This window comes from Mustela lutreola, chromosome 10 (genome assembly GCF_030435805.1).
Source record: "Mustela lutreola isolate mMusLut2 chromosome 10, mMusLut2.pri, whole genome shotgun sequence".
Taxonomy (NCBI): Eukaryota; Metazoa; Chordata; class Mammalia; order Carnivora; family Mustelidae; genus Mustela; species Mustela lutreola.
The window spans coordinates 1,458,181-1,482,722 of NC_081299.1; the positions used below are offsets into that span (position 1 = coordinate 1,458,181).

Below are 24,542 nucleotides of genomic sequence, written 5' to 3' on the forward strand. Positions count from 1 at the left end.
TAGGTGGGGACCGTGTGGCAGAAACAGAACGCGCCGTCGTCCTCGATTACTTTCTGGTCCCCAAGCTCCCGAGAGGGCAGCTGCACGCACGGGGGGGTGGCAAGTGCCGGGTCTGTCCTGGGATGCCTCCGCCGCCAGGGTCGCGGTTCCGGAAGCGCTGGAAGGGGCACCCCAGCTCTTTCTTCAGGCGACGACGAGGGTCACGGATGCCGGCAGCACTCACGGTCACGCTGGCTCCTCGGACAGCTCGGTCTCTGGGCCCAGGCCTGGTGCGGAGTTCGGCAATGCTCAGGAGCACGTGAGCGACGAAGGCGATGTTCCGGCCACTCGGGGTGGGGGCGCGGGCGGGAGTCGGGCTCCGAGTACCGGTTTGTTCTTCTTAAAGAAAAACCTGATTTTGCTCTGGCCTCCTAAGGAGTTCTGACCCCACGCCCCCAAGGCAATCTCGACATCGTGTGCGTCATATTCAAATGACCCGAGCCCTCTGGCCTGAGAGGTCCTGTGGGCCAGCCGGGCCCCACCACTGGCTCAGCGCTGCTGGCAACCTGGGATGCCCTCCCGCTCAGTCATAGCCCCGGGGCCTAAGGGGCAGTGGCTCGGAGGCTGGTGCCCGCAGATTCACGTGCCCGCACGTGTGCAAGCACACACTCAGATGTGAGAGTGCACACACACATGGACGTGTCCATGCACACGTGCACTTAAACACACAACATGGAGATGTGTGCTTGCACAGGCCAAAGATACACACGTGACCACATGTGCACACACGCACACTCGTGAAGTCCTCACCTGGGACCCAGGGCCCATCCAGCCCCTCCAGCGTCCGACAGAGTGTGGGCATGGGGCTCTCCGGGCGCCAGGTGCCACAGTCGCACAGCGGGAAGACGCTGCCCGGGGCCAGCCGTGTGTGTGCATGGGTGTGTGTGCCGGTGCACACGTGTGTGTGAATGCAGGCGCAGGGAGAGCCACACCCGCGTGTGTCTGTATCGCACTGCCGCTAGGGGCGTGCTCGCTCCTGCTGGGTCACTTACACACGGCCTCATTGGGACTTGTGCTCAGGTGCCCGGGTGTGGGGCCAAGGCCAGGGGCCACTCACGGCTGGGGGACAGCTGCCTGGGGCCCTCCGTGAGCTCCCCCCACCCGCCCCAGTTCAGAGCCACCCAGGATGTGGGCGGCCTCCCCGGCCACCCCCTGGCTCTGCTCTGGCTGCCCCAGAATGGGGGGGTCGGGGGCCTGGCCCCACGGCGGGTCCTGACCCGAGGGCCGCGCCGCCCCCGCAGGCCCGTCTCAACTGACAGGCTGGCATTTCCCTTCCTGTGTGCTCTTTCTTCTCCCTGACGGGTCGACAAGCGCAGCCGTGTTCCCTGACAGACGGAAATATCAGACCCCAGGTACCGGGACAAAGCTGCCTTTAAACTTTAACGAGTGGCCATAATGGAAATAAAATGTAAAACTCGCCTTCAAGTGTGGGGTTTCTGTTTTATCGGAGAAAAAGTGCCTTAAATAATAAATAAACTACGCATTCCCACTCGTTTACATGCGTGAATATTTAAAACATGCAAAACTCTGGAAGACGCATTTGCTGGGAGTGGAGGGAAACACTTATTTAACTCCCCAAACACGTAAGTGAAGGACGGTGGGCTGAGGCGGGAACGCAGAGCGCAGCATCTTCGGTGCGGACGGCGGGCGCGGCTCTGGGGACGGGCCTCCTGGCACGCACTGGCCCCGGCGTCCGTGCTGTGCCCGCCGGCCGCTCCCTGAACCCCGGTCTCCGTGTCCCCTGTGCACGGTCTGCTGGGCCGCTGCCCCGGACACGTGCCCATCCTGCCTCTCTTGGGACGTCCCTCGTTCCGTGAAGACCTCACCCCTGGTTGGGTGGCCGCTGGGCCCCGAGGCCACATCGTTCCCGGGACGCCAAAACAGGGACAAAAGGACAAAGTCCCACCAACCAGGGGCCTCCTACAGCCGAAGTGGGCCCCTCTTGGTCTGCAGGCCGGAAGTCCGAAACCCCGGTGCCAGTCCCTCCGGGGACTCAGGGAGGCCCCTCCCGCCTCTGCCGGCTCCCAGGGTGTCCAGGTGACCCCCGACCTCTGCTCTGTGGTCACACAGCTGTCTGCTTCCCGTGTCTCCTCCTCCTCCAGGACCCCGGCGGCTGGATGAAGGCCCACCTCGTGCTCGGATGCCACCGTCCCAAAGACTCTATCCCCACATGAGGCCCCGGTCCCAGGTACCTGGGCTGAGGACCCACAGCTCTGGTGCACCGTGGAGCTTCCCAGGACCTTTTCTGGGCCGGGTCCCTCTGCCTGTGCCTGGGCTGACGCCCTCCGTGGGGTTCTGCTGGGGATGCCCGGGCCTCCACCTCCCTGCCCTCATCAGCTGCAGAGCCTCTGGAATCAACTGGCATTCGCCGTCCCTCGGACACCGGGCGTTCCGCAGCTCCGAATCTGAGGACACTCGGGACCCAGTTCTCAAAACGCTGTTGGGCCCTGGAGTGCGTCGGCCACGTTCAGCGGGTGGGACGTGAGGGCCCTGCCACCGGCTGCGAGCACTTCAGAGCACGGGGACCGTGGTGGCTCCTCTCCACACCTGCTCTTCGTGGCGCCCAGGACAGGCGTGGGTGCCGGGAGGGACCGCGGGCCGGGCTGGAAGCCCTTCTGGGAGGGCTTGGCCCGCTGGGTCCCCGCGCCAGCCACCTGCCCTTTCCTCATCCCGTGGCCATGGCCCCACGCCCCAGCACGCCAGCGGCCACGTCCTTGGGTAAAGGGAGAGCGGGCGGGCAGACGGAACCCACGTGTGCTTTGTCAGGTCCTCTGCAGAAGTTCCTAAAGGTTTAAGAAGGAAGTGGTGTGTTTGGGGGCCCTGAGGAGAGTGAGAATCTCGTTGCCCGATAAGCAGCTTCCCTGTGGACGCCGGCGTTTCGGGCTTCTGTGATTCCCTGGCACGTGCCCGTCCCGCAGAACAGGAAGTGGCCCCGTGAGACCGGGCAGGAGGGCAGAGCCAGGACGGAGAGCCGGCCGGGCCCAGGTCTGTGCCCGGGCTCAGCAGGGCCCAGTTACCTGGCAATCCGCTCTGCTCCATTACCCCGCAATCTCGGAAACCCACTAGTGCTTTAATGATAATTCCTTCTGCTCACCCACCTGGGAGCGCTCAGAGTCACCGGTCAATTATTCATCGCCTCTCCCCCCCGGGACAGAGAGGCGGCCGGACGGCCCCCCGGCTGCCGAGGGCTTTCTGGCGTCGGTACATTAAATTTTAAACTCCCCTTTCAGGTATCGGGAAGGTCAAGCCCGAGGGACTGTGTGCTCTTGAGTCTTTGAGAGAGGACGGTCCCGGAGGTCCCTGGGACAGAGCTGGCCTCTGGGCTCCCGGGGGAAGAAGGTTCCAGAGCCGTAAGCACACCGGCCAGCTAGAGGGGGAGCGCCCCACAGGCCGGAGCGTATCGCGTTTGTTCCTAGTACCCCCGGAGCTCGGTGCGGAGAGCCCACGAGCCGGCAGGGGCCAGGTCACCCGTGGGGAAGCTGAGGTGCTGAGGTGTGGCTTCCTTTCACAAGTGCCCGGGGGTCAGGAGGGGCGTCTGCGGAGGCCCCCGTCCTCGCTGGTGGGCCACGAGTCTGCCGCTCCTCCGCGGCTCTGCGTGCAGACAGACGGAAGGCTTCTGGGACGGCGGCCGCGGCCCGTTCTCATTACGGCCGGATAGAAGCCCGTGAAATTCTAACACTAACAACATCATTTCTTTCAGCAGCATCGTGGCAGAATGGCTTTACAATGGTGTTTTACGTGCTACATGTGCACCATAAATATTTCCATAAAAACATGCATTAAAATAGAAAAGTGGGCCCCTGGATATCAGAGGTTGGGAGGGGGAACCCGCAGCAAAGCCATGTGGCAGCCTGCTCAGTGGGAGCCGCTGCGGCCGGGACTTTCCAGGGGGCCTGGGAGGCAGAGCGGTGCCCCTTCCCCTCCCCCACGCTGAGCACCTGCCACGCCCACCCCGCTGGCCTCAGCTCTGCCTCCAGGCTGTGTCCGCCCTCCTAGGGGCTGCCCCTCTCTGGACCCACACCTGGGGGTCGTCCCGCCCAGCCTCCCCTCCTAGCTGCCCCTACTTGACCCCAACCACATACTCCTCCTGGCGAGCCCTTCCCAGCCAAGCCCCCTTCAAGCTGGACCCGCCGGGCAGGGTGGGTGTTCCCCAGTGGGCCCTGCTCAGAGCAGGACGGTCTGTCCCTCTCACGGCACCTGTGTGCACATTAGCTAACTCATCCCCGCGCCACAGCTGCCCCACTTGGGAAGTGGGCACAGAGATGTTAGGCAACCTGCCTAGGTTCACACAGCCGGGAAGTGGGGGACGCCTGGCTCCGGACCCCTAGGTCCCTCCTCTCTGGCCACCCCTGCTTCAGGACCACGCCAGGCTTCACGACTACGGCTCCTGCAGGGGTCTCGGCTAGGGTGGGGGGCGCAGCTGCAAGTGTGGTGCCCTGGTCTCCTGCCAGCTGGATGCTTCGGAGCCCATGATGCCCATCTCTGTCCCCGGCTCTGCTCATTCCTCGGCCAGGGGGGACCAGCCACATGGCTGCCTGGGCAGAGCCCCCCACACCCACAGCCTCGTCCGGGGCTCCAGGCTCCCCTCCCATCGGCCCCGCGCACCCGCCTCCTGGCCGTGGATGCCCTGGGCACAGCCTCGGAGACCCCACCCCCATAGGACCACAGCCCTCCCCTTGTGTCTTCCCTGCCAGAGCTGCAGCCAGAGACCCCAACACGTGAAGACTCCTGTGTCCCTGTCCCTGGTCCCCCTCCTGTCGGTCCAGAGTTCCAGGACATTTTTTTGTAGGTCCCTGGAGGCCATGCTTTCGAGCTCACTGTGGGCAAGGTGAGGTCTCTCCAAGGTGACAAGGGGGAGGTGGCCGCAAGGCAGCTGGACCCCCGCCCCCTGGGCCCCAACACGGCCTGGAGAGTGGAGGACAACGGGTTTTTCTGCTGAGCTGAGCCGGGAGCAGGCTAGTGTGGCATCCAGGCAGGGGTGAGGGGAGCAGAGCTGTGTCCTGAGAGACGGAGGCTCCGAGGGACAGTTCTGCAGGACGCCCGTAGGCGTGCCGCCGTCCCTGCGTTCCTGGGGGCAGCAACAGCGGAGACCCCCTAGGAAGAGAGGTCAGGTGGAAGACAGGAACAGGGCAGGAGGCGGCCCGGGGACGCCCCTGCACAGCCCTGCTCCTGGGCCTCCGGGAGAGTGGAGCGGACCTCCCAGCTGCCGGCCCGGGGGCAAACGCGGGAGAAGAGCCAGCTCTGCGCCCAGCCCCGCACCCGGCTGGATCCCGCGCCCAGGAAGCCTCATGCCCGGAGCCCCCTGGTGGTGAGTGGCCGCCACTGCAGCGGGTGGTGCTGGGCGGGACCCCAGGCCCGGGTCCCCCCCCCCCCCCCCCCCCCCCCCGCCTCTGACCTCTGGGGTCGGCCTCTCTGATGTCTGCGGACCCGAGCCTGTGGCCCACGAGGCTCCGGGCAGGAGGGTCGGAGTCAGGAAACGAACCTGGGAAACCGGCGACGTGTGACCGCCGGACGAGGAATAGCGGGTCAGGCTGAGTCGTCCCAGGCCGTGCGGGGACGGACACAGGAACGCGGCGCGGCTGGCGGGGGCCCCAGTGACAGGCCGTCCTGGGCGGCGGCTGACCGCGGCGCGGAGGGTGTGCAGAGAGAACAGACGCAGAGTCCGGGACGGCGCCGGAGACCCTGGCCCGACCCAGAGCCATCCTCCGGATGGAGGCCCGGGCTGGGGCAGGGAGCCGGCCGTCTGCCGCGGAGCAGGTGTGCGCCCGCGGGGGCGCCGGTCGGGGTTCTCCGGGCAGGGGTGCGGCATGCGTGCAGCTGTGCCTCCAGAGGGACAGACCCGAGCCGCTCTGTCGTCCTGATGGGCGCCGCCCCCGCGTCTGTGGGGAGCCGGACCCCCGGGGGCTCCCCGGAACACCATCGACTTCCCCTCAGGTCCCGTCTCCAGCCTGGTCACGGGGCTGTGGGGGTGTTGGCTGTGGTCTCCCGGGGAGTCCCCCTCATCCCCCCACGCCTTGCCCAACCCCCGGGATGGCTGCCCGGCCGAGGCTTCTCTGAGGTGCGTCGCCGGTCCTGGCTCTGGGGTCCGAGGGCCATGGCGTCCCGTGTCCCTGCGGTGGCTGGCGATCAGGGCCGCCGCTGAGTCTCTGGAACGCGGTGCTGAGTGGGACCGCCGGCAGCGGTCAGCAGCACGCGGTCCAGGGCTGGGGCGCTGGGCTCACCTGAACACGGGGGACGACGGGACCGTCCGTGGGGGGAATGACAGAGTTGGTCCCATATTGTCCTCTCTGCCGCAGGCCCCCGTGAGCCGGGCTTGGAGGACTCCAGTCAGGCCCCTCGTCGGCGGTGGCCGAATGTGAGGCTCCCGGGGCTCAGCACTGTCCTCAGGTACCGGCTCCTTTTCTCTCCTCTATCTGCCGGCGGCTCAGCAGCTGGACGAGGGTGGTGGGGGCCACGGGGACCCAAAGGTGTGCATGTGGGGAGCCTTCGCACCCCCTACCCAGGGGCCAGCACCACTCAGGACTGACCTTCCCTGTGACCCCTGCCCCAGCCCCTCACACCGCACGTGTCCACCATGCCTGGCTGAGGCGTGTCCCTGCTGGGCAGCGTTCCTGGACACCATCCCCCAACACACACAGCCGACCAGAAGGAAACGTGTCCCTTCCAAGGTTCGAAGCTCAAACCCCACCCCACCTGGGTGCCCATGGAGGGGACCCAGGGGCAGAGGCCCTGAACCTGTGGCAAGAGGACCGTGGTCTGAGGAGAGTGACCCGTCACTCAGCGGTGTGAGCACGGAGCTTCACGGCAGAAGGGACTCCGCCGATGGGGCTGTGCTAGATGCGTGGTGGGTCCTGGGGACCCAGGTGGGCCCGTTATCATCCCTGAAGAGGGAGCTGCGGGTCAGGGGTGGTGGGGCCATGGGAGCAGGGGTCAGAGGGATGAGGGCACAAGCCAGGGAGCGCAGGCACCTCTGGACCCTGGGGACGGCAAAGCCACGTGTTCCCTCAGAGCCTCTGGAAGGAGCTCAGGAGGTCCCACCGCGGGAACCAGCCCCTGGCCCAGTTGAGGGGCCTCGGCATCAGGTGAGTCCTGGCCCACCTTCCCACAGTGACACGGCCCCAGGCCCCACGATTCTCTCCTCTGGGCTTCGTGCCACACCTGCAAACAAGGTGGCTGTTGTCCCCACCTCAGCGGAAGAGGGACAAGACGTCCGAGGCCCCGGGTCCTTCGCTGCAGCCAGGAGCCCGCGTGGGTCAGGTAAGAGAAGTTCCCCGGGGCGTCTGTACGTGCTGCGTCCGCGCGGGTCGTACCTTTTACAGGATCGTTCATTTGCTTCTTTGCTCTGGAAGAGCGGCTGGACATGGAGCAAACGGCAGTCTGGGTCGTCTCCACTTTGAACCGCTCCTGTGGAACTACATCTCCCACGTGTTCCCCGTTAACGGGGCAGGCATGAGGAGCTGCGTGTCCTTGCCCTGGACCCGCCACCCCCGGGCAGACGCACACCCCCATCACTGAGGGAGGGACTTCGTGCCACCGTCCGACTGCCGCTCCCGGGGGACCCCATGCGGCTGCAGGAAGGGGGGCTGGACGCATCTCTCTTGGGTGCGGGAAACGGAGACCGAGCCCCCTCTTGGCGGCCAGGGCGGGGGAGGGGCTGGGGTCTGAGGCAGGAGAGTCTGTCCTAAGATTTTCCACAGCCACTTCCCTGGAGCTGGAGCCTCTTGGATGTCCGAGATGCGCTCACCAGGGTGGGTCTCAGACAGTGGGCGGGCGTGTCTTTTGGGCATTTTCTCTGCTGGGAAGAATTAGGCAGAAGCGGGGCTCAGAGCAGCCCCTTCCTCCCGGGGGCAGGTGCACGTCCTGGGGACAGGTGGTGCTTGCCGTGGGGAGGAAAGTCGCGGGTCTCTCTTACTGTATTAGGATGACAGCTCGTCTAGGCAAGAGCGGGAAGTGAGGGAAGCGTCTCCGTTGGTGGCAAACGGGAGACAGAGACGAGCCCGCGGGCGCAGAGCACATTCCCACACGCCACAAGGTACCGCGCGGTCCTCGGGACACGGGTGTCCACGGTTCCGTAACCGCCGCCCCGTCTGTGCCAAACCAGCACGGATCAGCCACCGGATTTAGGAACGTGGACTCCCAGGGAGACGCCACACGCCATCTGGGGGCCCGGAGCACCCACAGCCCAGCGGGCCTTCCCGGCGAGGGCTGGGACCCTTGGCGGCGCGGCACGGAGGGCCCCTGCGCCCGGTGTCAGCCGCGATTCGCCACGCCGCATAAACGCTCTAAACACCGCGACGTTTCCCAGATTGTTTTACAGCTAAGGTCGGTGTCAGTGTTCTGCTTTGAAACATTTAAGAAACAACAGTTTATGGTCTCCGGTCTTCACGGTCTGGGAGACCAAAGACCCTGCTTGCGTCCGCCCAGCCGCTGTTTGAAATTCCAGAGGAACGCCGTCGTGCTAGGGCCGGAGAATGTCCCGCGGAGGAATCCCCCAGATCACTCCAACATGTTTCTGGGTTTCATGTCCCCGCCCTAAGGAAACGCGTTTGTGTTCTCAGGCAGGGATTCGAAATCCTCGGAAAGCGGGTATTTTTAGACGAGCACGTTGGGAATATGGTCACCCATGGCGGCCCCCGTGGAAGACGCAGCCACGCCACTCCCCGGGGCTCTGAGCCCGGACGTGCGGGAAGGTGCGCCCGTAGCTGGTCCACTCCCGTGTGGACGCAGTGACCTCCCCGGCCGCAGGGTTTGGGAGACAGGCTTCCCGGTGTGTGCGGCTGCCATGCACGTGCTGCCTGTGTGCCGAGTCGGGAGCCGGGCTGCGTGTCTGCACACAGAGTCTGGGGGTGCACGGGGGGCCCGTCTGCATCCATGCGGTGCGTGGCCAGGCCTCCTGACTCGGGACCGCCCTCTTGCTCAGGCTGGGTTGGGGTGGGGGCCCAGGCTTGCAGACCCCCGGGGGGAGACAGGCGGCATTTCTATTCCTCGGAACAAACGTGAGATGCAGATCAGCGTGAGGGCAGAAATGCAGATCCCGGAGGTGTGTTCCCAGAACCGCAGCTGTCTGCACTGCCGGGGGCTCACTGGAGCCCCATAGTGGAGGTCGGGGGCCTGCGCTACTCCGCGTGGGGGTGCTGGGGAGGAGGTGCTGTTCCGAGTTCTCTGTGGGCTCCCCAGCACCCCTCACACGGCTGTCTGTCCTCACGCTGTGCGGGAGAACAGCAGCTGCAGCGTCTTTGTGGGCTGGGCTGTGGTTCAGAGCAGGTGTCTCTTGTCCAGACTCGAGATGCTCCCAGCCCGGGAGCCCACGGCCAGCCAGCATCTGTTTCCCCGGCTCAGGGAAGCCTAGAATATCACCGAGAGCCCAAGGCAAAGTGCTGGGCTCGGCCTCATATCCTGATAAGGTGGCTGGGGTGGGCCACGGCCGGCGGAGGGACAGACCGTGTGGGAGCCGCTGTCCCCAGAGCCAAGCAGTGGCCCAGGAAGGGCCCGAGGCTTGAGCTGGCCCCGGGGGCGGGTCTCTCACCAGAGCTGCAGCGTGACTCTTGATGCTACTCTCTAGTGAGGGAGAGGGACGGGTAGGCTGTGCGTGCTGGTGAAGTGTGAGCCATGAACCGTGTCACATAACCACGCGGGTTAGTTTGCTGGGGGCCTCACAGACCCCACAGACGCGCAGCTTAACCACCAGTCCATGTTCTCTCCGTCCTGGACTCTGGGGTCCGAGGTCCGGCACGCACAGGGCTGGTTCCCTCGGAGGCCTCTTTCCCTGGCCGTGGACAGTGGTCCTTGCGCCGTGTCCTCACGTGGGCGTCCCTCTGTGCATGGCCCCATTCCCCTTTCTCATAGGACTCGGGTCAGACGGGCTCAGAGCCCGTTCCAACAACCTCACTTTCACTCGGGGACCCCGTAGGGACCCTACTTCCCAGTTAGTCACACTCTGGGGTCCTGGTGGCTCGATCTCCTGCTAGCTTTTTGGGGGGAATAATTCAATCTGTTACAATGCGTCCTGTGCGACATTTTGGGCATCTCAAGCTAAAAAGTTGTTTGTTGCTTGTCTAAACTGTAAGCACAATTGTGCACTCTGTTCTGCTCTGCGAAGTCTGGCCACGGCCCTCACTGCCGTCAGCAACCACCCCCAGACGCAGATCAGGTCCCGAGGGGACGGAGGGCTCGGACCCGGAAACCCCTGCGGCCCGCCGGGCCGACACTGGCGTTCCTCAGGGGGTGTGTGCGCCCCGCGTCCGGGAGGAGCTGTAGGTGGACGGCGAGAGCCGTGGGTTCTGTAGTCCCGTCCCTGAGTGCCCAAGAGCACGTGCGCACCCTGCCCTTCTCGCTGGGTGGACACAGCCCTGGGGACGCACAGGAGGTTCCCTGGGCGCTGATGAGCTGCTCTGCAGCCCTAAGGAGATTGGATTTTGGATGGTTGATGAAGGGGAGCGAGGGCCCGGACGGCCTCTGGTTACAGTTTAGGAAAAACACAGGGCGAGTCTCCAGGTCAAAAGGCAGGACAACGAAGGTGGTTCACAGTTTGGCTCCGTGTCCGGATGCTCCTCCCGGGGCCGCCAGCCCGGCGTAGACTTGGGGGCAATTAAGACGCGGGCCCCTCAGCATGGCCCCGTGGCTGGGTGGGGGCCGGGTGGCCCCCGGGGTTCCCGAAGGCCAGGCTGCACCCCTAGCCGCAGCCTGGGGAGCCGCTCCCCGGTCTCAGCCCGGAGGTTGGGAAGGGCCGATGCCGGAACAGTTTCAGCCGAGGAACCTCCGATCTATTAACTTGGTTCAGAAGCTCACGCGTCTGTTATTCATGCAACTTTGATCTAAAGTTTACATTTTATGACATTATAAATCTCTGGAGGGCAGGCGTGATATTTTTATGATACCCAATAAGGATTCTCTTGTGAACGTGTCCAGGGGGGAGGGTCTTTACTGCCGCCCACCGGGCCTTCCCTCCCCTGGGCCTGCTCCTGCTCATCGGCGGCCCACATGCGGCTCGCAGATGCGGCTTCCGAAGGACAGCTGTGGGGGGGGCTCTGGCTGCAGGCGTGGGGCGGCCGCGGAGCGCAGGAGCCCACGACGGCCGTGAGCCGGACGGCCAGGACACGGACCCCGCAGCTGGTGGTCCCCGTGCAGGAGGGATGCCCCACGCTCGTGTGGCCTGACGGCTTCCTTGCAGGGTCCACGGCAGGCTTTTGTGGGGGCAGAGGTGGGTCCCTCCCTCTGCCTGCTGCCAGCGTGCGGCTGGGAAGTCCGTCACTCACACAACCCTCGGCTCTGGCCGGAGGGAGACCTTCACTAGAAGTAGGGCCAGGCCGGCGGGGCAGCCACACCTGCTCCTGCCTTCCTCCGGGGGATGCTGAGCACAGGCTGCCCGGCCCTCCGGGACTCCAGACCAGTGTGGGGAGTGCCCAGCAGGCTGGGATCAGAAGAGCAGGTAGACATTGTCCCGAGATGCCCAGCATGGGGGTGTGGGAGGGACCGGAAGCTCAGGGCCCCGCTGAGGCCCGACTGTCCGGGCGAGGAGGCAAGAAGGCGAGCAGGCAGGTCCCTTCTGGGTTGTTTGGAGAGGGGACGCTGAAGCCACTTTATTCTGGGACGTCTGTGACCGAGGAGTCAGCAGGCTGCGGTGTGGGCTGGCAAGCAGTGGCTCTGGGCTCTTGGGGCTGGTCCCCGTGTCATTTCTCAGGGGACGGCCGTCTTTATTGCCACACTCACCTTCCCAGAGAACAGGGATGCGTTTTTGTTTTGTTTTGAAAGATTTTATTTATTTATTTGACAGAGAGAGATCACAAGAAGGCCGAGCGGCAGGCAGAGCGAGAGCAGAGAGCCCGATGTAGGGCTCGATCCCAGGACCCTGGGATCATGACCTGAGCTGAAGGCAGAGGCTTTAACCCACGGAGCCCCCCAGGCGCCCCAAGGGATACAGTTTTTACCCAGCATCCCTAGTGCTTAGCGATCATACCTGCTGATGGGGGCAAATATATTCAAAAAGAAATATTGATTATGTACAGGAGGAAAAGAGGAACAAATTGGTCATTAACCCTTCTGTGTCGGAGAAAACCCTCCCCGGGCCAGCGGGTCGACGTGAATGCGTGCAGGGGCTCACACAGGCCGTGGGGTGCTGGGATCGTCTGTGATCAACAGTGTGCTGGGCTAGCGGCGTTCAAGCCCCCGGTTTCTAAAACGGCCAACCCCGTGGGGCTAGAGACCTCTACCCCAGCGAGCACAGCTTCCTCTCTCCACGTCCCTGCGTGGATGCAGGGCCCGGGGCGCACGGCAGGCTCTGCTGCGCTCCTCCCGCCGGCACACGCAGGCCTGGCCTCTGCGGCTCCTCCCTGCTTCCCAGTGCCTCCTTTCCAGAGCTGGGCGCACTAGGTTTTCTGAACCAAAATTCAAGACCGTCCACTGGGAAGCGGGGCTGAAAGTTCTGGAGGCCAGGAGCCCAATGTCAGGGTGTTAGCAGGCTTGGTGCCCCCGAGGTCTCCCTCTGGCACGCACGAGATGTCTCCTGGTCTTCACAGGCCTGTCCTCTGTGTGTCCCTGCTGGTCTGTAGGGAAGGCCCAGACCTCACTATGTTTGATGTGGCCAGAGGCTGTGAGTGTCATCCTAGGACAGGGACTGGGGGACACGGGACAGGAACCCAGGACCCAGACAGGGGTTGAGGCCATGGGACAAGGGTTGGGGACACAGGGCAGGGACTGGGGGACGAGAGAAGTCTGGCAGGGGCTGTGTTTCAGGCAGGGCTGAGTTGAGGCTGGGGCGCAAGGTAACAGGAGGGGTGACCTGTGCCATGAGAAGGAGGCCCAGGCAGGTGTGAGGCGGCCCCTGCCAGGGTGGTTGGGGACAGCGTCCCAGGCTGGGGACAAAGGGGACCCCAGACATGTCGTGTGCTCTAGAGACAGTGCGGGATAGAGGGGCTGGTGCCCTTGAGAGGCGGCATGCGGGGCCTGGCGTGGGCTCCTCAAGGGCAGGGTGGTGGCCCAGGACAGCTCTGCGGGCGCGGGAGACTCAGGCATGTGGACCCCGGCCCTGAGCCTGCGGACAGGGGCTGAGCAGGCAGGTTTGCATGTTGTGGGAAATGCCCTGCACAGTGGGCTGCGGTCCCCACCCCAGGTGGACAGCCCATGCCTCTCGGTCACCTGAGCCAGTTATGTGCCGGCCACTCCGCCGTTGCAGGCAGTGGGTCTGGACCAACGTCCGTCCATGTACTGGCACCACGGCATCGGGCAGCACCGTCTCAGCCCCTAAACGCAGGGGCTCCAGCAGCCCCCGCTGCCACCCCGGAGAGCCTGGCGCAGAGTCGAGTCCCCAGGCTTGGAATGGTGGCCCTGTGACCTGGAGGGGAGCACTGGGGACCCGCCGTGCCGGCTCTGCTGTGGCACACGCCTGTCCGCGCCCGCCGGGAACCCGGGGTGAGGGGCAGCAGGCAACGCGAGGCCGGGGACGCTGCAGGAGCTGCCGATGGTGCCGAGGCGGGGCCCGTGGGACGCGATGAATGACGCGGAGTCGGAGCGGGCACAGCACCTCCGTCCTGGGCCGCGCCGGGGCTGGTCCCCGCGGATGGGCCCCAGTGTGCAGCAGGGTCTGCTGTGCCTTTGACCCTCCGCCGCGAGGTTAAGCCACGGCAAGCCCGCCGGGAACCCACTCTTCATCTTTCATGCGGGAGGATTTTCGGGCAGAAAAGGCGGATAAACCCAATACGGCGGATAATGAAAGCCGCGAGCGCGCACACATCTGCGTCTGTGATCTCCGGGGCCGGAGCCGCACACGCGATCACACGGGGGCCGGCCGGCTGGGGCTCCGCGTGCCCCTGACGGCTGGGAAACCGGAACCCTAGAGCACGTATCGGATGAGCTGCTAATGTTGGAAAACAAGCAGGAACCATGCTCAGCGGCTCTGTTTTATGGCTGCTCTTGAAGTCTGAGTTTGCGACTGTAACCCAACGCCCCTGGTCGGGAAATGGGAAGTCCAGATGACTGGGTCGTTATCGCACGGAGCCGCTGGGCCCACGTTGGCCTTGACGGGAAGAGCCGTGGCGTGGACCCTTGGCGGGCCCAGTGGCCAGGGCCCCGTGCGCGCAGAAGCTCTCCTGCTATCCTCATGGCAGGAGCCTTGTGACGGCGTGGGGGTGGGGGGCTGCCTCCGCGCTGAGACCCTTCGACGGGGAGCTTGGCCGGCAGCTTGTCTGGCTCGCTGCTACCTAGAAGGCCGCACCCCCAACGGCCCTCTGAGCCCGAGGAGCCCCAGCATCTGTTGGGAAGAGGGTCTTTAGGGATGTAGTTGGTTAGGACGAGGTCATCGGGGAGGCCCTCAACCCCACACGGTGTCCTAAGGGGAGAGCAGGACACCGGGCACATGCAGGGAAGTACGGGAAGGTGACACAGAGCTGGGGCCATGGGAGAAGCCTGTCCTGAGGGGCGCCGAGGACCACCAGCCCGGGCCAGCGGCTGCGGCCTCTGGAGGAAGCAGGCCCGCCGGCACCTGGGTCTCGGACTCCAGCCTCCAGATCCTGATTCAGAAAGAGACAAGTTCCTGGGGTTGACGCTCCAGCCCGGTGCGGGGTCCCAGTGGTCCTGGGATATCACGCGGCAGCCGGTGCAGCTCAGAGCTCAGTGCACCGTCAAGGCTGGTGCCCACGGCCCCGCCCGGTTGCTCAAGCCCGGCAGACATTTGGGCTTGTGGGGGCCCCATCCGGGGGAACTGTGCCTACAGTTGGGGTGATGGGATTGCCCAGCCCAGGGAGCAGGGATGTTCTCAGCCTGAGAACTGGCTGGTAGGATGTGAGCAGCCCACAGCCGAGGAGATGGACCAGGGTGAGCCTGGAGAACCAAGGATGCTCGAGGTGGGGGGTCTCGCCTCTGTGTTGGGGCCGATGGTGTGGGGGCTGCCGACCCACCTCTGCTGCCCTGGACACGGCTGGTGAGGTGCTTGTGGGGTCGAGGAGTCGTGGGTGCAGGGAGTCTGACGGAGCTGGACCCTCCCTGGTCAGTCTGCCCCATGTCATCCGGCCCGCTGTGGGGCAGGCGGGACAGAGGGCAGAGGGAGGTGGGGTGGAGCATGCCCGAGGCCATCCCCCGAATGCCAGAAGCCTGAAGCGATGGGGTGGGGGTGGCTCGGCCACTGCTCAGAGTGGGGAGCTGGCCGACGGGCCGGGGGGTCGCCCGTGAGTGGACCTCAAAGCAGGAACCCAGGCGTCCGCAGGCACCCACCTGAGGCCAGAGCTGTCCCCTGCCCCCTCTCCTCTGTGGTTCTGGGACATCCTGGGATCCAGACGTCACCTGGGCATGGCAGGGAGGGGGGCCCTGACAGACCTACCCCGACCCCGACACTATCGTTCAGAAGGGACAGAGGAAAACACACATGGTGTGACCGAGAGGCTCAGGCAGGGCTCGGCCCACGCTCTGCCCACGCCGTCTGGCTCACCGTCTCTGTCCCCGCCCTGCCCGCGCTCAGCCCCGTCTGGCCTGCTGGCCACCCATGCGGCGTTTGGTGGCCTCAGGGTCTCGCACCCCACGGCCTAGCTGTGTTTTCTGGTGGGGGAGAGCAGGGGCACAGCTGTGATCTCTGAGTCTGAGCAGAGCCGTGTCCTGGGCCGTGGACCCAGGAAGACGATAAAGAGGCCCAGAGTGTGTCCGGGAGGGGCACGGAGCCCTCCGCTCCCCCCGCCCCGGCGCGGTGCCGGCATCTCCTGTGTGCCTGACGCCATTCTCGCCGAAATGTGCCACTGAGGAGCGGCCTGCCCCCGTCACATGCTTTAATCAGCCCTTCAGTGCGCACCTGGGCCGGGGTTCCAGAGAGGCCAGGAGACCAGGACAGAGGTGGGGGTCCCGCGGGGCGACCATGCACCTCCTGGTTGGATAAGGACGTGGGGAGAACGACAGAAGCGCCCCTGTGGGGCATTAGGGCGAAGGCAAGTCCATATGCGGCCCCAGCCTTGTCCCCCAGCCTGTCCCCCAGCCCCAGCCCCAGCCCCCAGCCCCCAGCCCCAACCCCAGCCTCTCTCAGCGGCCCACCCCCAGCTGTGGGGCGCCTCCCGAGCGGGCCGGTGGGAGGCTCGGCACGTGGTGTGAATTGGACCTTTATGAGCGTTGTAGCACTCGCCGGGGAGATTTCTGGGCCCGGCGCCCTGGCCTCTGGGTTATGAATGGGGCCCTCAGCCGTTTCCTCTCATTTAACTTATCATTTGTGCCATCTTTCAACGCCAGGCCGCGGCGAGCAGTGCTGGCATGTGGGCCTGCCCAGAGCGTTCCTGCAGCGAGCCGGGATGGGGAGAGCAAGGCAGACGCGCGGCTGCCCTTCCCCCAGGGCTGGGCTGCAGTGTGGGTCCCCTCCGAGCCCACCCGTCGTGGGGGAGCCTGGCTTGCGGAGGACAAGGTGGCGCCAGGGAGGAGGGGCCTCCGAGAGCCCCCGTCAGATTCCCAGGTCTCAGGGCCAAGACCCACAGGCGAGAGTTTCCAGGTGAGTGACGTCGCTGTCCTCCTGGCCGGTGCCGGTCACACCACGGCGGCCTGGCGATGGGGTGTCTCCTCCGCTTGAGTGTGTCCATTGTTTTGGTTTAAGAAGTCAGAATTCCCCACTGTCATCAGATGTGCATGAAGAAGTGGCCCACCCTGCAGGATGCCCGCTTCTGGAGGCGGCGGAGGACCCTGGCCTCTGGGGAGAGGCAGGACGTCCGGGGGGAACCCCCTATGAGGGAGGCTCGTGGACGCAGGAGGGTTCCCGGCTCACCGTCGGCTCTCACGGACTTGAGCGCTCTGTGATGGAGCCTGATCAGAAGGTGACGAGTGAACCAGTCCTGTCTGCCCCTCACTGCGCACTGCTTCCTGACACCTCGCTGAGCACGCGGGCCTGCAGGCACACGCACAAGCACACATTGGGAGGCACGCGCAGCCACACACACGCACCTGTGCACACACACACAAACACACGTCAGCAAGAGCCCTGGCCTTTCCTGGAGAGAACCGCATTGCTAAGGAGGGTGCGAAACCAGTGGCAATCTCAGGAGTGGGAGCTGGTGGTCTGGTCGCCATGAGCTACTAGAGGGTCTTTGTGGACACCAGGACCAAAGGCTCAGCTCTGAGGCCACCTGCGGTCCGCACAGACCTGTCCTCACCGCAAGCCCTGCCCCAAGTGAGGACGGTGCGGGGCTGCGATTGTGTGGGGCTCTGACATTTGTGTCTTGGCCCTGGGCCCCGCTCAGGAAGCCCAGGCCCCATTGCAGGCCGTGGCTGTGTGGCCCCTTCACACACAGGGCTGGAGGGAGCACTGGGCTACTGGAGGGGAAGGGTCTGTGCTGGACCCTACAGACTGGGCAGGGACCCACGGTCCCGTCGGTTCCCACAGAACCCAGGACGGCCACTGGATGTGGAGAAGCGCACACCTGCACGCACAGAGCAGCTGTCGCCTGTCGCCGGCGGAGCTCAGTGGCTTCCAGGAACGGGTTAAACGGAGGCTGGCCCTGACTGGCCGGCTGGCCTGGCCTCCGGCGTCCCAGGAAGAGCATCACCACCCCTCCTTTTTCCAGAGCTGGAATCCACAGCAGGACAAGCGCAGCGACGGACCACGGCTCCTTGGTCCAGGGGGAGAGGGTGCAGCAGGACAAGCAGGGTGCGGGGCAGGTGGCGGAGGTCTATGGTCTGAGATGGGCCCGTGTGCCCCGCTCAGTGCAGCAGACGACAGGCCCGGGAGAGGCAGCCTCACCTCCGCCGTGTTCCTGCGAGGCCGGCTGCTGGGGTGCTGTTCAGATGCTCCGTCCGACCTCCCAGCGACCTGGCTTGGTTTTCCACCTCTTCAGCTTCCCGCCTGGGGGCCTCTGTGGGCCGCAGAGCGTGGGGACGTCTCTGCGCGTCCAAGGGTGGGATCCCAGGCGGGCGGGGACTGTTCGTGCTGCCTCAGACTTACACGGGAAATGTTCTATTGAAGAGACGCAGGCATAGAGTAGGAGGCTAATGCGGACGACAGGCAACACCCCCCACTTCCCATCGACTCCCCAGAAACAGCTCCTCTGCCTCTTTCAGTTTTCTCCGTGTCCGTCGTCTTCGTAGCTCACAGCAGCTTTATAGCATTCATTGCGAAGAGAGCTCTCCGGTTTTAAAGCGTTCCTCTCCACTCGGCGCTGCTGGAGGGGGAGTCTGAACCCTCTAGATGCTCACCTGTCAGCTCAGTCACTTGTTAGCGTGTCTGTTCTCAGGTTTGCTTTCTTGCGGACGTGTGGGTAATGTTGGCAGCCAGGCCATGGAAGAACCAGGATTCCATTTCTTTCCTGAAACAACTCCTGATTTCACCAGCACTGACAGCTGCCTCCTGTTTTCATTTGCCTCAGTTTCCACGCAGCTGTCGCTAATTGAGCCTTCAGTATCCTGAAGAGCTAACATTTCTCTAAAAAGGGCCAAATGCGTCTGCCTTCTGTTCATTTCCTTAGTTTCCTTGGGGCTGTCCTGTTCGATCCCTCCTTGTTCCGCTCCACACTGTTTTGGCTGCTCATTAGGTGTTTTCCTACTAAGGACACATTTGGGAGAGAAGGCGAGTGTTAGTCATAATTCCAGTGGGAGTGATGCAAAGCAGGGCGGTCCGGATTCCCAGCGAGTAACCTCTCCTGACTTTCGGCCCCCCGTGCAGCGGCTGTCTTGGGAACGGCTCTGCTTCTCTTCTGTTTTGCATTCCTTGTTTCCTGGATGGCTCACCTTATTTATTTATTTATTTATGAACGATTTTATTTCTTTATTTAACAGAGAGAGAGAGAGAGAGAGCGTGCACACAAGCAGGGGGAGCAGCAGAGGGAAAGGAAGAAGCAGGCTCCCTGCTGAGCAGAGAGCCCGATGCGGGGCTCCATCCTAGGACACTGGCATCATGACCTGAGCTGAAGGCAGAGACTTAACCGACTGAGCCACCCACGTGCCCCCCCACCTCATTTACTTTAATTAAAAAAATTTTTGTTTGTTTGTTTGTTTATGCCCTTGGTTTCCTGGAGCACATCCTTACACAGCTTTCTAGAAAGGGTTGGTGGAAGTAAACTCTTCTGATTTTTGAAATTATCTGTATTCTCCCAACACCCTTGATTGTGGGTTTGCCTGCACACCAGCTCCAAGTGCCAACCACCTCCCTGCAGAATTCAGAAAGGGCTGCTCCCCTGTCTGCCCTCTCATCTCCAGGTGCCATGAGGTTTGATGCCATTTGATCCCTCGTCCTTTGTGTGTGAACTGCTTGTCTCCCAGGGGTGGGGCTGCTGATCCTACATCTGGGGGGTAAATTCTCACTCCTGGGTTCTTGCTTCTCTTTGTTCCTCTTCCTGGTCCCTCTTCTGATTGTAGCCCCATGTCCCTTCTCTCAGAGAAGGCTGAGCAGCAGCCCCGGGGAGAGGTGGGCTCCCAGGTGTGATGTGAGTCCTGCCGCTGACTGAACTGTGTGGTGTTTGACAAGTTTCTCTGCCTCAGTTTCCTTATCTGTAAAAAATGGGCTCAGCCAGTGGTCTTCCTTCACAGAGTGCTTGGGGCTTACATGGGGCTGGTTCATGGCGGTGATGATAATGGAAGTTCAGCTCCTTTAAAGCAGACACATCGGGGGCTTCAGAATTTAAGACTGCAAGGGAGAGAGATGCTCTGGGAAGACGGGTGGGCTCGGAGCTTCTGTGTCACTGTCCCAGCAGGCCACTGGGCCTCACAGAGCGTGTGGTGCCAGACTGGCAGGGTTGTTCAGTCTCGTCCCATCCCCAGGGGTACACCCCAGCCACGTGGCCGTGACCTGCGACCTCGTGGTCATGCTGGGTGGCGGCGTCTGTCTGCGTCCTATGCCTGGGTAGGCCTCTGTCCAGGATCCCTGGTGGGGACATGTGAGTCCCAGTCCTGGGGCTGCCCCGTCACATTCGTGTCACCTCCTGATTGGCCTCGGTTTCCCCCGTGCGTAACCAGAAAGGCCCAGACCTGCTGACCCCTTCGGCTCCTCTCACTCGGCCCTCTGGATCGGGTCCCCTCTGAGCTGCGTTCGCAGCCAAGGGACCCTCCAACCCAGCTGACCTTAACGTAGACACGCCCGTCACCAACGGCACATTCCTACACCACAGACTTCCCGCTCCGAGCTGACCACAAATTCTCGTTGGAGACAAATCTAATCTATTTCTCCCCTTGCCCCACCTCCACCGGTTCCCAGGCCACCTTGGACATGGGGCCGCCGCGGCTCCTGTGGTCCTCAGCCTCTCTCTCCGCCTTGGCAGGGCGCCAGTCTGGAAGGTTCCTGATTGATCGTCTTTGAAACGACCCACAGATGTGGCAACGTCTGCTGGCTGTTGACAGATAAAGTGCTGGAGGGCACTGGCCTGCTTGCCGGACTGGTCTCCCTCCCTATGGTCTGGGACCGGTTCTGCCACGGGCACTGGGTGGCCCCTGCAGGGATCCCTGGGGGACGTTGAGCCCCAGGGCCCCTCGGTGGGACCACCCACTGCAGGGGGCTGTGGTCATGGGCTGACCCAGACCCTATAAGGGAGCCCCAGTGGTCTGCAGCTGACCTGTGCCGCCAACAGGGGCTCATGGGCCTGGGCGGAGTCCCGGAGGGCCCTCCTCTCTCTGGATACCCACTTCCACGGCCCTCCAGGCACCACTGGCGGGAGGCACTGAGTTTGATTTGGTGGCACAGTTCCAAGTCTGGAGAGAAAATGCGATCACGGATGTGGGGGGCAGGGCACACAGCGTCTCTGCGCAGCCACGCTGACTCCAAGCCGTGGCTGGGCCTGTGGCCACGGTCCCCACACACCGGAGCCCTCAGCACCCCGCGGCAGGTGCCACGCAGCCCCTCCCGGCCAGCGCCGGCGGCCACAGACACACCGCAGACCTCCCACGCCGTCTGATGCACCCACAAACGTGCCTTTAAAACTAAGTGACCCGTGAAATACACAGAAGCTTGCTATGAGAAAATCTATGCAAAAAAAAAAAAAAAAGAAAAGAAAATCTATGCGACGTTTCATGTTAATAAACCTGCCTATGGGGAACCGCCCATCAGGGGTGTGTCCCCTCCGGCTGATGGTCGGCCCCTTCGGAGAGGCCCACAGTGTGGGACCGGTGTCCAGGGCAGAGGCCCCAGGGCTTGTCCGTTGCCACATCACTCCACTCCTTCGGGAGAGGGGTCCCTCCTGCAGAGTGCAAAGGACCCAGGGTCCCGCCCGCTCACCTCTCTCTGGCCCTTTTCTTGCTGTCCAGTGTCATGGAAACGGCAGGTTTCCATGCAGTCCTTTGTCCCTCGGGGACTCCTGCTCTGGTGGTTCATCCTCTATTAGCCCCTGGAGGGGAGCAGACCCCATGCTGTTCCCTCTGCCCCTCGCCTGAGCAGCAGCCCCGAGGGTTGTGCCAGAGTGTGAGTGTGCCGTCGGCAGGGCTGCCCACCCACCAGGCGGCTGAGGGCTGGGAGCGCGGGGGTGCTGAGTCAGAGCTCCGTGTGGCCCTTGGTCTGCAGGACGGGATGACACACGTCTCCACGTGAAGACAACAAGTGTGTGTGTGTTAGTGTGCATGAGCACGGATGTGGGTGTCAGTTTTGTACATCTGAGCATGTGTGAGCGTATGTGAGCGTGTGCACCCACGTCAGCCCATGTGTGAGCATGTGTGAGCCTGTGTCGGTGTGCACAGACGTCAGCGTGCAGGTATGGGTGCGAGTGAACACGTGCGTGTGCATGTGTGTGAGGGGGAGCACTTGGCTTCCCGGGGCCCCCTCCTGGTGCAGTCCGGCCGGATGGGCGTCACCAAGGGCGCTCTGCGGGGACAGAGGAGCCGAGGTTCACCTCTGAGGCCATCTGGGGTAAGAGTCCTTGCTGACAGGTGTCTCCCATCTGATGACTCGGCTCAAATCTCAATAGCCACAAAACACTTCTTAATTTTCTCCTAAGACTGAGCTAGTATTTTGTTATGAAAATGTGCTCCCTCATTTCCACAAACGCACTGGGAGGCGGGAGCCTGCGGTGCCCGGGAGCCGTGGGCAAGGCCGGCGAGGGGCCTCTGGGACTGGCCGGCCGGGCGTGGTGGCCTCCTCTGGGCATCTGGGAGCTCTGGCTGGCGCTCCTCTAGCGTCGAAGTGGGAGACGCCCCAGAGCCCAGCTCCACTGTGGCCCCAAGAGCCCCCAGCCCAGACCTCTTTGCGGTGCGGCAGCGTCGGACTTCACGGTGACTTTCAGCCCCTCGGCCCCACCCAGCCTGGCTCCAGGTTGGGATTCGGGGCTCTCGTGGAGGAGGCGGGTCATCCCAGAGGAGTCACCCCCAGAAGCACAGGGAGAATTGTAGCCCATGCCCGGAACTTCGGAGCCCGTTCTCTGCGGAGAGGGAGAAGCACAGGCGGGTCTGCTGCCCCTCAGGGTGGCAGGCAGGAGTCATGGTGCTGGCCTCAGCCGCCTCGGGGGCCCTGCGGTCGGGCTGGCGGTGGGCGCCCCTGTCAGCAGGGCCGACACCGCAGGAGGGAGCGACAATGCCCCCAGCAGCCTCTTCGTCTTGTCTGCCATAAGGCGGCCCCGCCGGCTGTGTTGCCAGAAAGCCTTGAATTCATTAAGAATCCGTCTACACACACAAGCAGCAGGACCCCGACAACCAAAGTGAAATAAAATTAAACAACAGAAAACGGTGACCCGGGGGAGCCCGCCTGGGTGAGTTTGCGCGGCCACCCCGGCAGCGTCGTGGGTGTTGGTTGCAACGCTTTGGGAACTCAGCCGGTTCCCTCCTTCCTTACCGGCTCCCCTGGCTGCGTTCAGCACCGGCCCGCCCGCCCTGGGCCCACCCCGCGGACGGGGTCTGCCTCCTTCAGGTGCCTGGGGCCCCCTCTTTCCTCGGCGCGGCGCGGAAGAATCCGCCGGAGCTGGGAGCCAGTGGTCCCGGCCGAGGGCTCAGCCTCAGGGCCCAGCTCCTGGGCCCCCCGCACGGGGATGAGCGTGGCCGAGGGAGCAGGAGGAGCAGGGGGGCCACCCGCCCTGGACAGGCTGGAACCGACCTGGGTCACGGCTCTGGGTGTTTGAATGACACCGGGAGGTGGAGGTGTGGGGCAGCCACGGCTTCTGTTTCTGATAGAGCCCTGGGCACCACGATTTAATGGATTAGTTAAAATGATGTGAAAAAATGGATCTCTGATTTATGACCTGCAATTTTTTGCTGACTGCGGCGTGTTTTTTCCAAGCCCTGCGTTTTAAGGTTTGGGCACATAAGGCCTTTGTTGTTTGCCTGGCTTTGCCCTCAGGGCTCATCCGCGGACCCTTTGCCCAAGGCCCCTCCAGACCTTTAAAACAGGAAGTTTAATTTTATAGAATTAAAAAAGAGAAAACGGTACTTAATTATCTGGCCGTGAAACAGCACTGCCCTTTCTTAATTTTAGGAGCTAATAACATGCCGTTCCTGGAGTTAACTGCTTCTGGTCCAAACGCCCCACAGTTCTGGCTGTTTGGGGAGAGTATTTTATGGACTGTTAGATATTGCACCATGGTTTTTAAGCTCTTCTATGACATATTTGTCTCAAGATTTATTAGGAATTTTTATTTAAAACAATATATTAAATAGAGGGGAAAAAGTAATCTTAGGTAAAATTCAAATATTAGAGAAATGTAACAGGGATGAGAGGCTCTTTTATTTGGAGCCGGCCCTGCGGCCTGCGGCCCCGGTGACCCCACTCGGGGAGCCGTGGCCCACAGCTGCGTCGCTGATTCAACGTGGCTCCCAACGCGACTCCGATCAGGGATCCATTTCAAGGCCAGTTGCCGCTTAAGTGACTTTATGGAAACCAAAGGGTGACCTGTGCCCGCCGCAGCCCTGTGCCTTCCCGGCTCCCACTGGCCCCCGGAGGCTTCTGCATTGGCCCGCAGTCCCGCGACCCCCCAAGGTCCCTACGTGGGACTGACTCCTCAGCCCACCTCCCCCTGGGGCCAGGAACGCGGGTTCCGTCCCGTCTGCTCTGCTGTGGGCCACTGTGTGTCCCCTGTTCCTCTGGGACACGTGTTCTTTTCTTGGAGCGGCTGCCCCGCAGGTATGCAGGCCCCACGACGCGCCTGCTCAGGAGACTGGAGCTTGGGGAAATCCAGCCTGGGACACAGGGAGGGGGCGAGGCCGAGCCCCCTTGGGGATCACGGCGGGGCTCCAGGGATCCGCTACCGCTTCGGGCGCTGTTCCCCAGGAGCGCAAAGACCGCATCGCGGGAGCGTCGAGCCGCGACTGTGGGGCCCTGTTGGGTTGTGGCCCTTCTGGGCCTGGGTCCCTCCCGGCCCGTCTGTCGCACCGCGCCATTGGCCTGTATGGGTCCCGGTGTGTCTGGGAGGGGCTGCAGGAAGGTTGAGAGCCGAACCCAGGGCCCCGGCGGCTGCCCTGGGAGGGGAAAACCGCAGGCTGCCCACCTGTGCCTCGGCTCTCCTGGAAGCCATCCTGCACCAGCCTAGTCCTGCACCAGCTTGATCGGCCGGGGACCCTCCCTTGTGGGGTGGCCGAGCACAGCCTGTGGTTAATCGGGAGGAAGGAAACCAACAGGGCAGCGGTGGGGGGCTGTGGGGGGCCCTGGC

At 63.5% G+C, this 24,542-nt stretch overlaps 1 protein-coding gene across 1 annotated transcript; it reads left to right on the forward strand.

The window, feature by feature from the left end:
* Positions 1–2,717: 2,717 nt before the first annotated feature.
* LOC131809873 (collagen alpha-1(III) chain-like) lies at positions 2,718–24,322 on the forward strand. The gene is made up of 9 exons (XM_059137306.1): positions 2,718–2,757; positions 3,456–3,598; positions 5,086–5,347; positions 6,336–6,426; positions 6,590–6,883; positions 7,148–7,296; positions 16,240–16,492; positions 16,595–16,811; positions 24,164–24,322. Exons 1-9 carry the CDS (start codon positions 2,718–2,720, stop codon positions 24,320–24,322), a joined length of 1,608 nt encoding a protein of 535 aa, XP_058993289.1.
* The last annotated feature ends 220 nt before the right edge of the window (positions 24,323–24,542 follow it).

Coding starts and splice junctions, on each gene's coding strand:
- LOC131809873 (XM_059137306.1), top strand. CDS start 2,718: ATGGCCCCACGCCCCAGCACGCCAGCGGCCACGTCCTTGG. Junction 16,493..16,594: donor CCACAGGCGAGAGTTTCCAG/GTGAGTGACGTC, acceptor TTTTGGTTTAAG/AAGTCAGAATTCCCCACTGT. Junction 16,812..24,163: donor TGATGGAGCCTGATCAGAAG/GTGACGAGTGAA, acceptor GCTGTTCCCCAG/GAGCGCAAAGACCGCATCGC.